Below are 12213 nucleotides of genomic sequence, written 5' to 3'. Positions count from 1 at the left end.
AACCAGGAAACTACGAATAGTAAAAAATATTCTGCACAAAAAATATTCTCTCGAGAGATCGTGATGCAATTTTCTCCCACTTTCTTTTTTTTTTTTTCGTTTGCGCTTTTGGTGCGCGTCGAAGAGCCCTTTTAAAATTTTACGTACGCTTATTTTTGCGTTTAAGGCATCGGGTCGCGGACTGGGCGTCAATTAAAAGACCGCCTCTACCCGCGGGCCAGATCCTTGGTTCGGAGACCCCTGCTTCAAAACATAGCAAAGAAGAAGTCTCAAACTTTGAACTCACCCCAAGAGGATCCTGGCGTCCCGGTACCCGATGGTCTGAGCCGCAATCGCCGGCAAGCCCGCAAACGCAATGTCGATTCTTTCCGTAGATGCTGCGTCACGAGAAACATAAAATAACACATGTAAAAGCATGTAGCGCACGACCGCTGAATGGACCTAACCATTAAGACCTTTAACTTTTATTTAAAATAATACTTCTATAGTTAAGTTTAGGGAGCCCTCGATGCCTTTCTGCTGGCGCAAACGTGCGGTATAATCTCACTTTTTAGTTACACCCACGCAGCCTCGTGAGAATGCTACAGCGTCGTACAGGGAAATATTCTTGACCATAGAATGATTCCTTTGTGTTCACGCCGAATGTAAAAACTGGGCTTCCTCATTATACTAAAGCTGCTGTTACACTGCCAGTACATATTACAAAAGGCAGTCTGCAGCTAGACACTTGTAAGACGTGTTTCTTCCTTGTATGACAATCTTGTAACATTTGTCATACAAAACTGTCTCCGCAGACCCTTCTGTCACGATGCCTGCAGCGAAAGCCTTGTGCCATTGTGCGGTTTACGAGCAGTGTGGCTCCGGCTTAATGAAAGCCTCGTAGCAGACGTAATTTTGACTTCGGAAGCTACTTCCACCGCACAACTCGACCTTCGACCTGACGTCGGTAACCTTTGTTGTGTTCCAAGCTAACGTAAAACAGGCAGTTTTTTTGTTGTTTTTTTTCGCCGCTGCGCACGCGGTTATCTCTGTCGCGGCCAACTTGTTGAGGGGACTTACGTGGAATACAAGTTCAAGTTAACGGAACATTCGTGCATGTACCCCGTTTGACGCCAAATCCCATTGCTGCCAACGAACTGCGATCTATAGGGAGCCAATCATGCAGCACAAAACGTGTACACTGTCGTGGCGCTCGTCGTATATGTGCGTGTTTGCTGTCACCGGCCAATGTGCCAATCATGTTCAGCAAATACAGTGATCCTGCGCTTTTTTTTTCTTTTCTGCATCAATGGTTAAGCCGGTAATAACCAACGCACGACGAAGAGGGCGATCGCCGCGACGACACTCTCTCAGCGCTCCCCGATTGGTGGCATCGAATCGTACGGCCGCACCGTGAAACGAAGTATATGGTAACAGGAGCAGGCAGCTTGATACATTTGTCACGAACACAGAACGTGCCAGGTGACTCACGGTCGTGTCGCAACTAGTCAAACGTGTAGTCAAACACTGCAGTGCAAAAGGGCCGCTGTCGCGCAGCTAATATACGATAACACAAGCATGTGTGCTTCATGCATTTTGTATGCTTTGAACACGTCTGCAGGTAGTTTTTGAATTATCAATGTGACAAGCAAGAAATGTGTTCTAGACAGTGTCTGCAAAATGTCTTTTGTATGGTGTACGGTCGAGACCGGCTATAACAAGTCGGTTATAAGGAAATAGCGGGTATAGCGAAGCGATCACGATTTTTCATTCCCTTTTGCACTTCGTTATAACCTGTGGGGATTCCTCTGGTCTCCCTTCCCCGATGGCTGTGATAACGGCCGCGGGTCGGAACGCTCGGCCTTCTTCGCCGTGAGCTCCGACCTGTTCCTGAGGCGGAGGGCCGCCTGGCTTGGGGGGCCCTCCTCTCACTCTCTCTCGGGGGAACCTCTTTCCGTCCCCCCGCTCGGTTGCGGATCACTGCTGACGGGCGAGGAGGATTCGCCTCTTGTCTTCCCGCTTTCGGGAAAAGGGACTCGTCCGGGTGACCGCGAAAGAGATAGGACGTGTGTCGGCGACTTCTCCGACGCTTCCCCGGTCTTGGCTCTCCGGAACCCCGCGTCTGGCCAGGTAAGGACCTTCTCTTACCTTGCCGGCGCGGGGGGCATTTTGGATGGGGACATAGTAGTTCATTTTAAGAGTGTTCGAATAAATGCTCTTGGACTCTGTCCTTACTCTGGTACGTGTGTCTTCTCCTCCGCTATATTCGAGAGAGTGAGACAAGGTAAACGATCATTGGCACCGACGGAGGTAATTAATCGAACCGACCCGCGGTAATGTGGCCCTAAACGTCGTCTACATTGCCGCGGAGATGTGGGGACCGCGCGCTACTAGGTTTGACGTCTCCTTTGAGATATCGCCGCTGTTGAGACAATCCTTTGGTTACTCTATCGGTACCTGTGTTAGTTGGTAGCTAGCAAAATCCCACATAAAATGGCGCCCAACGTGGGGCCACGGCTTCCTTTATTGTGGTCGTGGCTCCTGGCCTCCGTCCCTTTCGTCCGGCCTATTTGCCGACCATCCTTGCCTTTGATCGCCCGTACCACGAGCGTCCTGATCTCGCCACTTATGGTTGAGCGATTAATGCCGAGTCGGCAACCCGCAGTGCCACTCCTTTGAGCGAGCGCAGTGTGATTCGTACGCGCGTTCCTGTTTTAAATTAGCGTGCGTCAAGCAACATTCGTTGTTGCGGGAGATCCTTTGTTCTCCATGCTTGAGGCGAACCCTTCACCTGTGTGTATTTGGGTTCCTTGCGCGCCACCAACAACTTGTCCTGAAGGGATATTGTATATAGAAGTTTTAATGATGTTTTCGAGAACCGGGTGGACTTCTATGTCCGGCGGGTAGCGAGGCTTGGCAGAAAAGAGTAGCGAAGGATCAGCAGTGCAATCTGGGAATGTAAGTATTCGCGTTTTCTTTGACTCTGAGTAGTCGCGGACACTCAGTTAGAGTCGGACGGTGCGCCTGCCAATAACGTCGATAAGTAGCTGGTACTGCTACTGACGGGCTCCGGGAGCCGGGCCGCGTAACCGTCGGCGTCGAGAAGCAGTTCGCATACTGTTGACGCGCGCGCTGGATTCACTGCTGGTATTGCAGTGGGCGCGGAGGGTTTTCTTAGGGAAAGTTTTGTTTCTGCTTGATGCCAACGTACTCCTGCAGCCTGTTGTTGTTTTCCAAGAACGACACTAGCTTTGCGTTCATGGTGGTGGTGCTACGCGGTCTGAGGCGCACTGTGACAGTATCTGGGCGTACGAGTGACTCTAAGACTTTCGGAGGTTATGTTGCTCTGAAACCCAGGCGCCATGTAGTCAGAGCGCCCTTTGGCGATATCTGTCAGACTCGTGTAATCCAGATGGAAGAGTGACTCTAAGACTCTTAGCAGTTACGTTGCTCTGAAACCTGGCCTTGCCTCAAAAGAAGGGTCCACACCGTTGTGAGCCGTTCATCAAGCCGTATCGAGTGCAAGACATGTTTTTCTATCCTCGGTAAGCTAGCTAGCTCAAATATTTGGCGAAGCTGGCAGGTTTGAGCGTGTGAGCTGCGGCCCCTTTTGTCTTCCTCCGTGGGGAGCAAGATGGCGGCTATTTTGCGCGGGAACTTTCATCTTCCCCGCTCGCAGACGCGCATGCATGGCGGTTAGTTTCTATCCGCCCCTTCGAAGTCCCCGTATCCGTTTACCTCGACTTCCGAAGACGGGTCAGCTGCAGACTGTTATCTGTTTCTGGCCACTTATAGTCAACGGACTCTTCCGGTAACTATAAAGCCGGGTATTGTAGGCAGCCTCTGTATTAGCTGCCTGCGCAAACGATTGAGAACTCGGCGTTTTTCCTAGAAGCTCTCTCCCCGGTGCCCACATTGAGCGAACTCAATTAGTTTGCTTGGTATGTGGACGCGTTTCGAACGGAGGGGCCCTCTTTTTATGGCTTCTTCTTCCGGTGTCGAATCGGGTCACTCTGGCATGTTCCTGTCACCGTTGACAAACTGGCCACCTTTTTTGTGGTTTTTGTTTGTCGTTTGCCCCTGCCCGTTTTGCCGCCTTTGCGGCCTGAGGCAGGCGATCGTCGGTTGCGCGCGTCCCCTCGTTTGGAGGCGGCGGCGCCCTTTCTTCCCTTTCGGGAGGTCTACGGCCGGCTCTGGGCGTGTTGGCTGCTGGCGCAAAACGACTTCGCAGGTCTGCTCCGAGGTCGTCCACCCCCCCTTCACCAGCCCACTGCGGCCGAGATGGCGCCGAACCCCCCGGGCGGCGTGTCTGGGACTTCCCCAGCTGGTCTCCGCTGGTGGGCGGCGGTCGTCGGTCTTTTTTGGTGCTGCCGCCTTCACGACGGCCTGGCTGCCCCCCACTGCAGGCCAGCTCGTACCGCGACACCTGGGTCCAGCAGCGTCAGCGCGGTGCCTGTGATGCTCTGCCGTGCTGTGGCGGCGGCTGTCAAGTGCTTGGAACTGGAACTTTCCTTTTCTTCGGCCTGGTGCGTGAGCTGTTGACGACGGACACTGTGAAGACGCGCGCTGGGTGTCGCGTGTATTTGTTGGGGGTGCGCAGAGAGATATATTATTTTATGAGAGCAGGTGGGCCTCCTTCATTCTTGAGACCCACCTACCGTTTTAAGGAGGGGGGGATGTGGGGATTCCTCTGGTCTCCCTTCCCCGATGGCTGTGATAACGGCCGCGGGTCGGAACGCTCGGCCTTCTTCGCCGTGAGCTCCGACCTGTTCCTGAGGCGGAGGGCCGCCTGGCTTGGGGGGCCCTCCTCTCACTCTCTCTCGGGGGAACCTCTTTCCGTCCCCCCGCTCGGTTGCGGATCACTGCTGACGGGCGAGGAGGATTCGCCTCTTGTCTTCCCGCTTTCGGGAAAAGGGACTCGTCCGGGTGACCGCGAAAGAGATAGGACGTGTGTCGGCGACTTCTCCGACGCTTCCCCGGTCTTGGCTCTCCGGAACCCCGCGTCTGGCCAGGTAAGGACCTTCTCTTACCTTGCCGGCGCGGGGGGCATTTTGGATGGGGACATAGTAGTTCATTTTAAGAGTGTTCGAATAAATGCTCTTGGACTCTGTCCTTACTCTGGTACGTGTGTCTTCTCCTCCGCTATATTCGAGAGAGTGAGACAAGGTAAACGATCATTGGCACCGACGGAGGTAATTAATCGAACCGACCCGCGGTAATGTGGCCCTAAACGTCGTCTACATTGCCGCGGAGATGTGGGGACCGCGCGCTACTAGGTTTGACGTCTCCTTTGAGATATCGCCGCTGTTGAGACAATCCTTTGGTTACTCTATCGGTACCTGTGTTAGTTGGTAGCTAGCAAAATCCCACAAACCGAAGTCGGTTTTAACGAAATATCGGATATAGCGAAGTGATTTCTGATTCCCGTTGACTTTGTTATAACCGGTCTCGACAGTATTCTCAGTGTCACAGCTGAGTTCGCCCAAAGTTACCTCACGCTTTTAATGGCATGCACTTACGCAGTGCTGGCACTCCCGGAGTCATGGGGTCACCGACAGACATCAGGGATCCCCTCTGCATGGCCGTGTCGGGCATCCAGGTGCTGTTGGGGAACACGTTGTCTAGACCTTCCCTGGCAACCTGCTCTGGGTCCAGGAAGAGAAGGGCACCGACGCCGCCTCGGGCAGCGCAGTTACGGACTTTCTGCCCCCTGTATCCATTGCCGTACCTGCGACCAAACGAGGAGTCCCGTGGAGCGTGCCTCTGCCGAATAACCGGCACTCACTGTTACAGCGTAGGCCAAAGGAATAGGCCCATTCAAAATCACATCGAGCAACATCGGTGACTCCTTGGGCAGGAAGTGTTCGATTGAACCCGAGCCCGCTCCTAACACCCACGCTACTCTCGTTTTTTGGACAAACTGTGCCGCGTTCACGTTGAACACTTACTCAGTCCTTATGGTGAATTTTTTTAATAGAGGGCAGAACTTGGCAAGCTGATTCGCCGATCCACAAGCCTCCCGCGTAGATTCGGGCCGTGTGACATAACTATGATTCCGTGTTTTTGGTAAATACCTATAAGCCCCCAGAAATTAAGACTAGAACAAGTTTTATTTCATTAGAGGAAACCCAAAGAAACCTAAATCTACATTCTTCCCCGGATGAGGAGCCATCTATCGGGAAACATTGGAACCATGCTGCTTATGGCTGGATCTGAGGGTTTTTTGGGTGGAAAACATGAGCGCCATTAGGCTTCATCTCTTCACGTTGATAGGTTTCATTTCAAGTACGTCAGCTTTCTGTCTAGCTTTTGTGGCTCCTCTACTTTTTTGGTTACAACTGAGGATGGCCGAGGACATCCCGTATCAGCCCGGCGGCTGGGTTGAGAAGCCACCGCAGTTCGCGGGCAAATCACAAGGCAAAGTGTGGCCATACCAGCACTATAAGACAGGTCCAACGAGGATGTGTGACAGGTCCAACGAGGATGCAACGTTAGGAGGAAGACCTCAGATAGCTCTCGCATATACCTCTTCCGAGGCGTTTGCCTTCCGTCGATGAAGAAGGCGCCGTACACCCCTTATCCAATTGGTTTTCGAGAAACACCTGGAGCGTCATGGCGGCAGTCCTACCTTTGGTGGACGTGGACGCGCAATTTTTCTATCGTTCGCTGCGATAGGAATTGTTCTTGTTTCGTGTCAGCGAACACAGTCGGCACAAAGTCGGTCATCTTTCTACAGCGATGGTTGTCCTGTCTAAAAAAGCGGCAATGTAACAATCACGCCACTAGTTATCGCGCTTTTTTGAAGTGAAATTAACGTGATTGACCTGGTGACGAAGTAAGCTCCGCATATTGTACACGACTTTATTTTTGCGGGCACGACATTTCTCAAACTTCTGGAACATTTTTCGGGCAAATAATTTTGCGATTAGGAGTTGTTTTCTAGGTATTCTTTATCGTAGGGTAATATATTCGTGGGTAATCTATATTTCACGCTTATATTCAAGTCGAGAAATTCGCGAAAATTAATTCTCTTGAAAATTAAATCCTTCAAAGGAGTGGAGTCTGCTCATATGCCTCCGAAGTTTTTGTAAAACCTGACGGGTCGACCCCCTTTACCGTACAAACCGACGTCGCTTTTCTAATAAAGCCGAATTTCTCACACGGAATCAACAACAAAAAGACTGGTCCCCTCGCTCGGCCGGTAGTGATTCACACGTTCAGACGCAACACAGCTCCTCGGCATCGTCCAAACACAACGAAAATCACACGGCGCAGCTCGCTGCAAACAAAATGGCAGCCTTGTTTTTCTTCCCCGCCCACTTCAGGCTGGCAACACGTGTCCTGTGTACTCTCGAACCGAAAAGACGAAAAAGGCGTGGGTCTTTCGACAGAATAACCAAAGTTTTACGAAAATGAATCTTTATCTGCAGCTTTAACTTTTGTCCGTCACCTGCGTTGTTCAACACAAACCCCGACAAACGCCGATTTTTTTTCGGATGCGAATCTGTGAATCACCGAATCTGTGGCAAAAATACACCCCGATAAAACACCCCCCGATTCGTAGGAAAATGAACTTTCAAAAACACGGAACACTAAACATAACTTCCCACTCCCTGTTTTTAGTGTAGTGGCGCGCTTACCTGGCAAGGCAGACTGCACCGTTTATGTCGACGCCCATTTGTTGCAGCATATCGAAGTCTTCGTTCGTGCCGTAGTTGACGTAGACCAGGTTTCCCTGCGTCGCGACGGTCAGACATGTTTGTTCAGTTTCTTGGGAGGGCCTTGTCGTGAGAACACATCATGAACTCTTTTACAGGAAAGTCTCACAAACTAACCACAATTTGACAAGTTAGTAAGCAACGAGTAGGCCTTTTTTCTTTTCTTTTTTTCTTGGGGGGGGGGGGGGGGGGGGGGAAGTGCTACTGTAGTTTTTGTGGTTAACCGTGTTGGTCATTGGTTTGACTAGTGCAGCTTGATAAAACTTAATTCTCGTATCATAGGAGGTACTTACTGTAGGGAAGTTTTTTTATTGTTATTTTTGGCTCAATCAATCGCTTTGTTGCACGAAAAAAAATTTGAAATATAAATTTATTGCACGTTAGAACTTGTCAGAAACCAGAGAGCCGTAAGACTCTCGCAATATTCCTCTGTGCAATTCAGATGAAAATGTATCGTGCGAATACTGTCAAGATTATTATAGTTCTATTTTATATGCCCGTAAATTGAAGATATAAAAGGTTGGTAGGGCTGTTTACATAAGGTTAATTCGCTCTACAATAAATTGTATTTTAAAACACACAAAAAAACCTGAAAAAATGCTTTACCGTCCATTATGCTTCCTGACTTCGATAAACGCCAATCCCATATCAGTTTCTTTGTTTCTTTTTTTTTTTTTTCGGGGCTAAGATTTTAATACGGCGACGACCCAAAACTTACAAGAACGTCATTAGGGGGCGAGTAGGCTAAGAAGGCCGGGCCAATGTCCGAGTTTACTCCAGGAATGACATCTTCTTGTGTGGCTGCATCGAAGAAGACCTCTCCGCTGCTGATATTCAGAACTTGAACCTTGGGATAGAAAGGAATGCTTATTTATAGTATATTTTTCATTGGGTTAATTAATGCTTTATATCCTATGGCAATTCTAATGACAAGAGGTTCTGGTTTTTTTATTATTATTGTGGGCGCTTACTTGGTTAACATGGTTTAAGGATTCTAATCAAGCTGAAGTTATAATCATGCACGCCTTGTTTTCTAACAAAAAAACTTAATGAAATTGTAATATCATTTCTTTCTTTTGAGCCGAGAGTAGCCTAGAGGAGCAAGGAGGAGAAGACGCAAAAAAGTAGGACTTGGTCATTTTAATCGTGTTCAAATTGCTTGTGTAAATCATGAATGCATCTCCGTTCCCTTTTTTCGACCCGAAATGTCGGTTGTTATTCCTGAATCTGAATCAGAGAACGCAAGAGCACGGGAAAGAGAACATGTTGCGCTAGTATTCGTGGCGTGCGTACACTTTTCACTGTAACGTTTTAGGAACATTTTGTTGTACATTTCCTCAAAAGATCCTCAGTACAAATTCAAGTGAACTTTCAGAAACTTGCAAACTCCATTACATCATGCACCATCAATAGGGGAGCGATTAACCCCCTTACATTATGGCCCTTTAGCATACTTAGGGGTCAAATATACCATAAATATTGTTTTCCAGCTATCAAAGTGATGACTGTTAAATAAAAATATAATTACGTCAGTACGTTTTTGGATTGGTTTATACATATGCTGCTAAAGGCTGAAATAGCCCTTCACACAACACTTTCTGTCAACGAAATTTAATAGAGGTCGAGCGAAAGCACTTCCGATAGTTTTACGCGAGGAATTTATCGATATCATTGAGTTTGTTGGCAGATTTTTTTTCGGATGTGAAATCGACATGTTTTCCTCATACTCTTGCTATTTTTATTTCTTAGTGTCTTAGGTAATATTAACTCGTTATGCATGTTCTAAATTTATTGTCGGTGGTAGTAATACCTACCTCTGTTGGACAAATAAATAAATAAACAAAAGAGGCAAACAGAATGTTGCGTTATATTCGTAAGCTCAGCTTCACAGGTTTTATTAACTTGAAGGCAAAAGCGAGATTTTTTTTTTTCTTTCACGATCACATATTAACATATTTTGCAAGCTATATTGGTAGCGTGCGCAACACTGGATGAGTTTCGCACTTACCGTATTGGGATCGGAAACATTGGGATAGGAGAGCAGCACGTCGTAAGACGCTATCTTCACAAAATCCAAGCCATACTCAGTGAACTTCTCTTTGATGTAGTTGGCCAGGTCATTCTCTTCTCTCGCCGTTCCGGCAACATGAGGTTCCGCGGCAAGAAATCTGTAGTTCAGCAACAATTGCCACAAAAAGAAAAAAAGAAAATAATGACCTTTTTTTTATTTTACAAGTGACGACGTACCGATCATTGTAATCGTCGGACCTTGTGATATGGTGATAGAGTCACATATTTTGTTTTCATAACTTTAAACTTTTTTGGGGGGTTTTTAGGTTTTAATTAATATTTGTAGCATCCCAGATAATTTGTTTTAAGTTAGCTTTTCTTTTTTAGAGAGATTGTTTGTTAATTTTTAAAAGCTGTCACCGCGCCATCACCGCGTCATCACCACGTCATCGTCATCAGACAGAATTTTATCAAATTGCTTATAAACGCTTTCTCTGAAAATGTAAGGAATATGAACCGGAAATTATCCATCACTCGCAACCTTTTCAGTCACATATTTGGGCATTTAACTTTCCGCCTCAATAATGGCATTTCTCCCGATTATACCCCTCAACGTCATCCATTCTCTTCTCTTGTTTTGTTAGAACATCAGTAATGCAAGGACACTTTCTTTTTTCACAGTAAATCATTAAGGCAAAAATAATACAGAGGTGCATTCGAAAAGCCATTCAGTGACATTCATCCATAATCAATTCATCCATGGTAAAGGTGAGACACATCACGGGGTATATTGCGGTCTCAGCACAAAGTGAGTTGTTCCCCACTCTGTCACTGAGACCGCATGGCTATTACAGCACGTTTCTGATCACCTCTCTTAGTGATCGAACTAATTCAAGAAAAATACGTGAGTGGTTCATTTGGTGCATCGTTGTGCACCTTACGCCCAGGAGGTTCAGAAAGTGCAAAGACGTAATACCACATAGACGACAAGGTTTGCGTCCCATCCCATTCACCTATGTCATCACTAGTGGAAGCATGCGACGCCACCTGTTCGGAGAGCTGATTCGTCTAATTATTGGGCATGAATTCCGGTGACGCTATAACGACGCCGAGCTCTAATTGGCTTTGATAGAATTGATTGATCTCAAGGCATCTAGCATTGAGGTCTACCCAATACCCTATTGGGTAGACCTCAATGCTAGATGCCTTGAGATCGACCCGCTATCCTTTCAATAGGAACCAATCAGAGCGTGACGTTCTGAATAATTGCAACCCCGGTGCAAGAAGCAGACGAACTTGCGTAGCGCAGGTTCGTCTGCTTTGGAGTCGCCAGCGGCATGGTCTTGCAGCATCTCACAACGAACGCGACGCTATCATCGCGGCGACGCCAGGCACATGCATGCATCTGGAGGCCGCTCTGCGGCCCATTCTCTCGTCGAGCTTTGGCGAGTTTTCGACTTTGGACGAATCTGGAATCCACTGATGAATATACAATGTCTTCTACAGGCGGCACTGAGCCACACCCACTGCGACTTACTTGAGATGCTCCTCGATTTTGGCCGAATCGATGGCGTGTACAAGACGCCTGACAAAACCACCTTGAGCAGGAGTCTTCTTGACGTCCTCCAGAAGCGCCTTCAGAGCGTCGCTCGCTCCGGCTGTTGCAGGCGTGGTGGTTCCCACCAGTGGCTTGTGGTCCTTGGCAGCCTTGGGTGCGTGCGGCACGGCGTAGTGGCCGATGAGGACGCCGACGCCGAGGCCGATCGCGATGATCAAGCCGGCCATTATCATTTTCTTGGTGTCCATGGCCACTGCCGGTTTGCTGTCCAAAAGATGCACTAACTTAATATTCGCGCCCGCATATCAAAGGCTGGATTTAAAATTTAATTTATGCCCTAGATGACATGTAATGAGTTAGCTCTTGAGGTCCTTTGTTACTCCTCTGAGGTCCGTCATGCCTGGCGACCTCGGTCTGCCTTAGTGCAGCTCCGTTTTCGTACCCATTTTTGTTTTTTAAATTAAGGCGGTGCACAATTATAGAACAAGCGAGAGTTTTCCGTCCTATTGAGTGCGGCGATTAACACTTCACGCTAAACTTAGTCGACAACCAAAAAATCTTTCAGCATTTCTACTGTAGTAAAGAAGGAAGACCAGCGGAGCTGTACAGTGGAAAGTAATGGCCGGCCGCAAGTCGGCAAGTCATGATGATGATAATGCGGCTGTTCCCTTTAGATCGGGCGGGGTTGAAGAATATTATTGCGAATGCATTAACTGTCTCATGAAGCGAGCTGACGTCATCGTTTGAAGCGCGAAAACGGCACATAGTTTCCCCAATCCTTCGGTTCTCGCCTCTGCGCTCGTCAGTTTCCACGACCGCTCATCCCATGGCGCTGCGCGTCCATCGGCGCGCCGTCGCTCCCCTGGGCACGGAGCGTCCAAGGTCGTGCCCGGGGGAGCACACGCGCTGACCAGCGACGAAAAGTACGCAGGAGACGAAACAGGGAGC

The 12213-nt window shown here is 48.5% G+C and overlaps 1 protein-coding gene across 1 annotated transcript in view; it reads right to left on the bottom strand.

Annotated features, from left to right (window-relative positions):
• LOC8039264 (aminopeptidase NAALADL1) overlaps positions 1 to 11513 on the bottom strand; it is a 38241-nt gene extending 26728 nt beyond the window's left edge. The window contains exons 1-6 of the mRNA XM_040205735.2: positions 11245 to 11513; positions 9706 to 9865; positions 8416 to 8544; positions 7620 to 7714; positions 5499 to 5707; positions 287 to 377 (exon numbers count right to left, since the gene is read on the bottom strand). Coding sequence (XP_040061669.1) covers positions 287 to 377; positions 5499 to 5707; positions 7620 to 7714; positions 8416 to 8544; positions 9706 to 9865; positions 11245 to 11513 — 953 coding nt within the window. The remainder of the gene's footprint in view (positions 1 to 286; positions 378 to 5498; positions 5708 to 7619; positions 7715 to 8415; positions 8545 to 9705; positions 9866 to 11244) is intronic.
• Positions 11514 to 12213: the final 700 nt, after the last annotated feature.

Source organism: Ixodes scapularis, unplaced genomic scaffold (assembly GCF_016920785.2).
Source record: "Ixodes scapularis isolate PalLabHiFi unplaced genomic scaffold, ASM1692078v2 PGA_scaffold10__122_contigs__length_95168666, whole genome shotgun sequence".
In the NCBI taxonomy this organism is placed as follows: domain Eukaryota; kingdom Metazoa; phylum Arthropoda; class Arachnida; order Ixodida; family Ixodidae; genus Ixodes; species Ixodes scapularis.
Note: the sequence above shows the minus strand (reverse complement) of the source record. Positions and strands in the feature narration are given on the sequence as shown.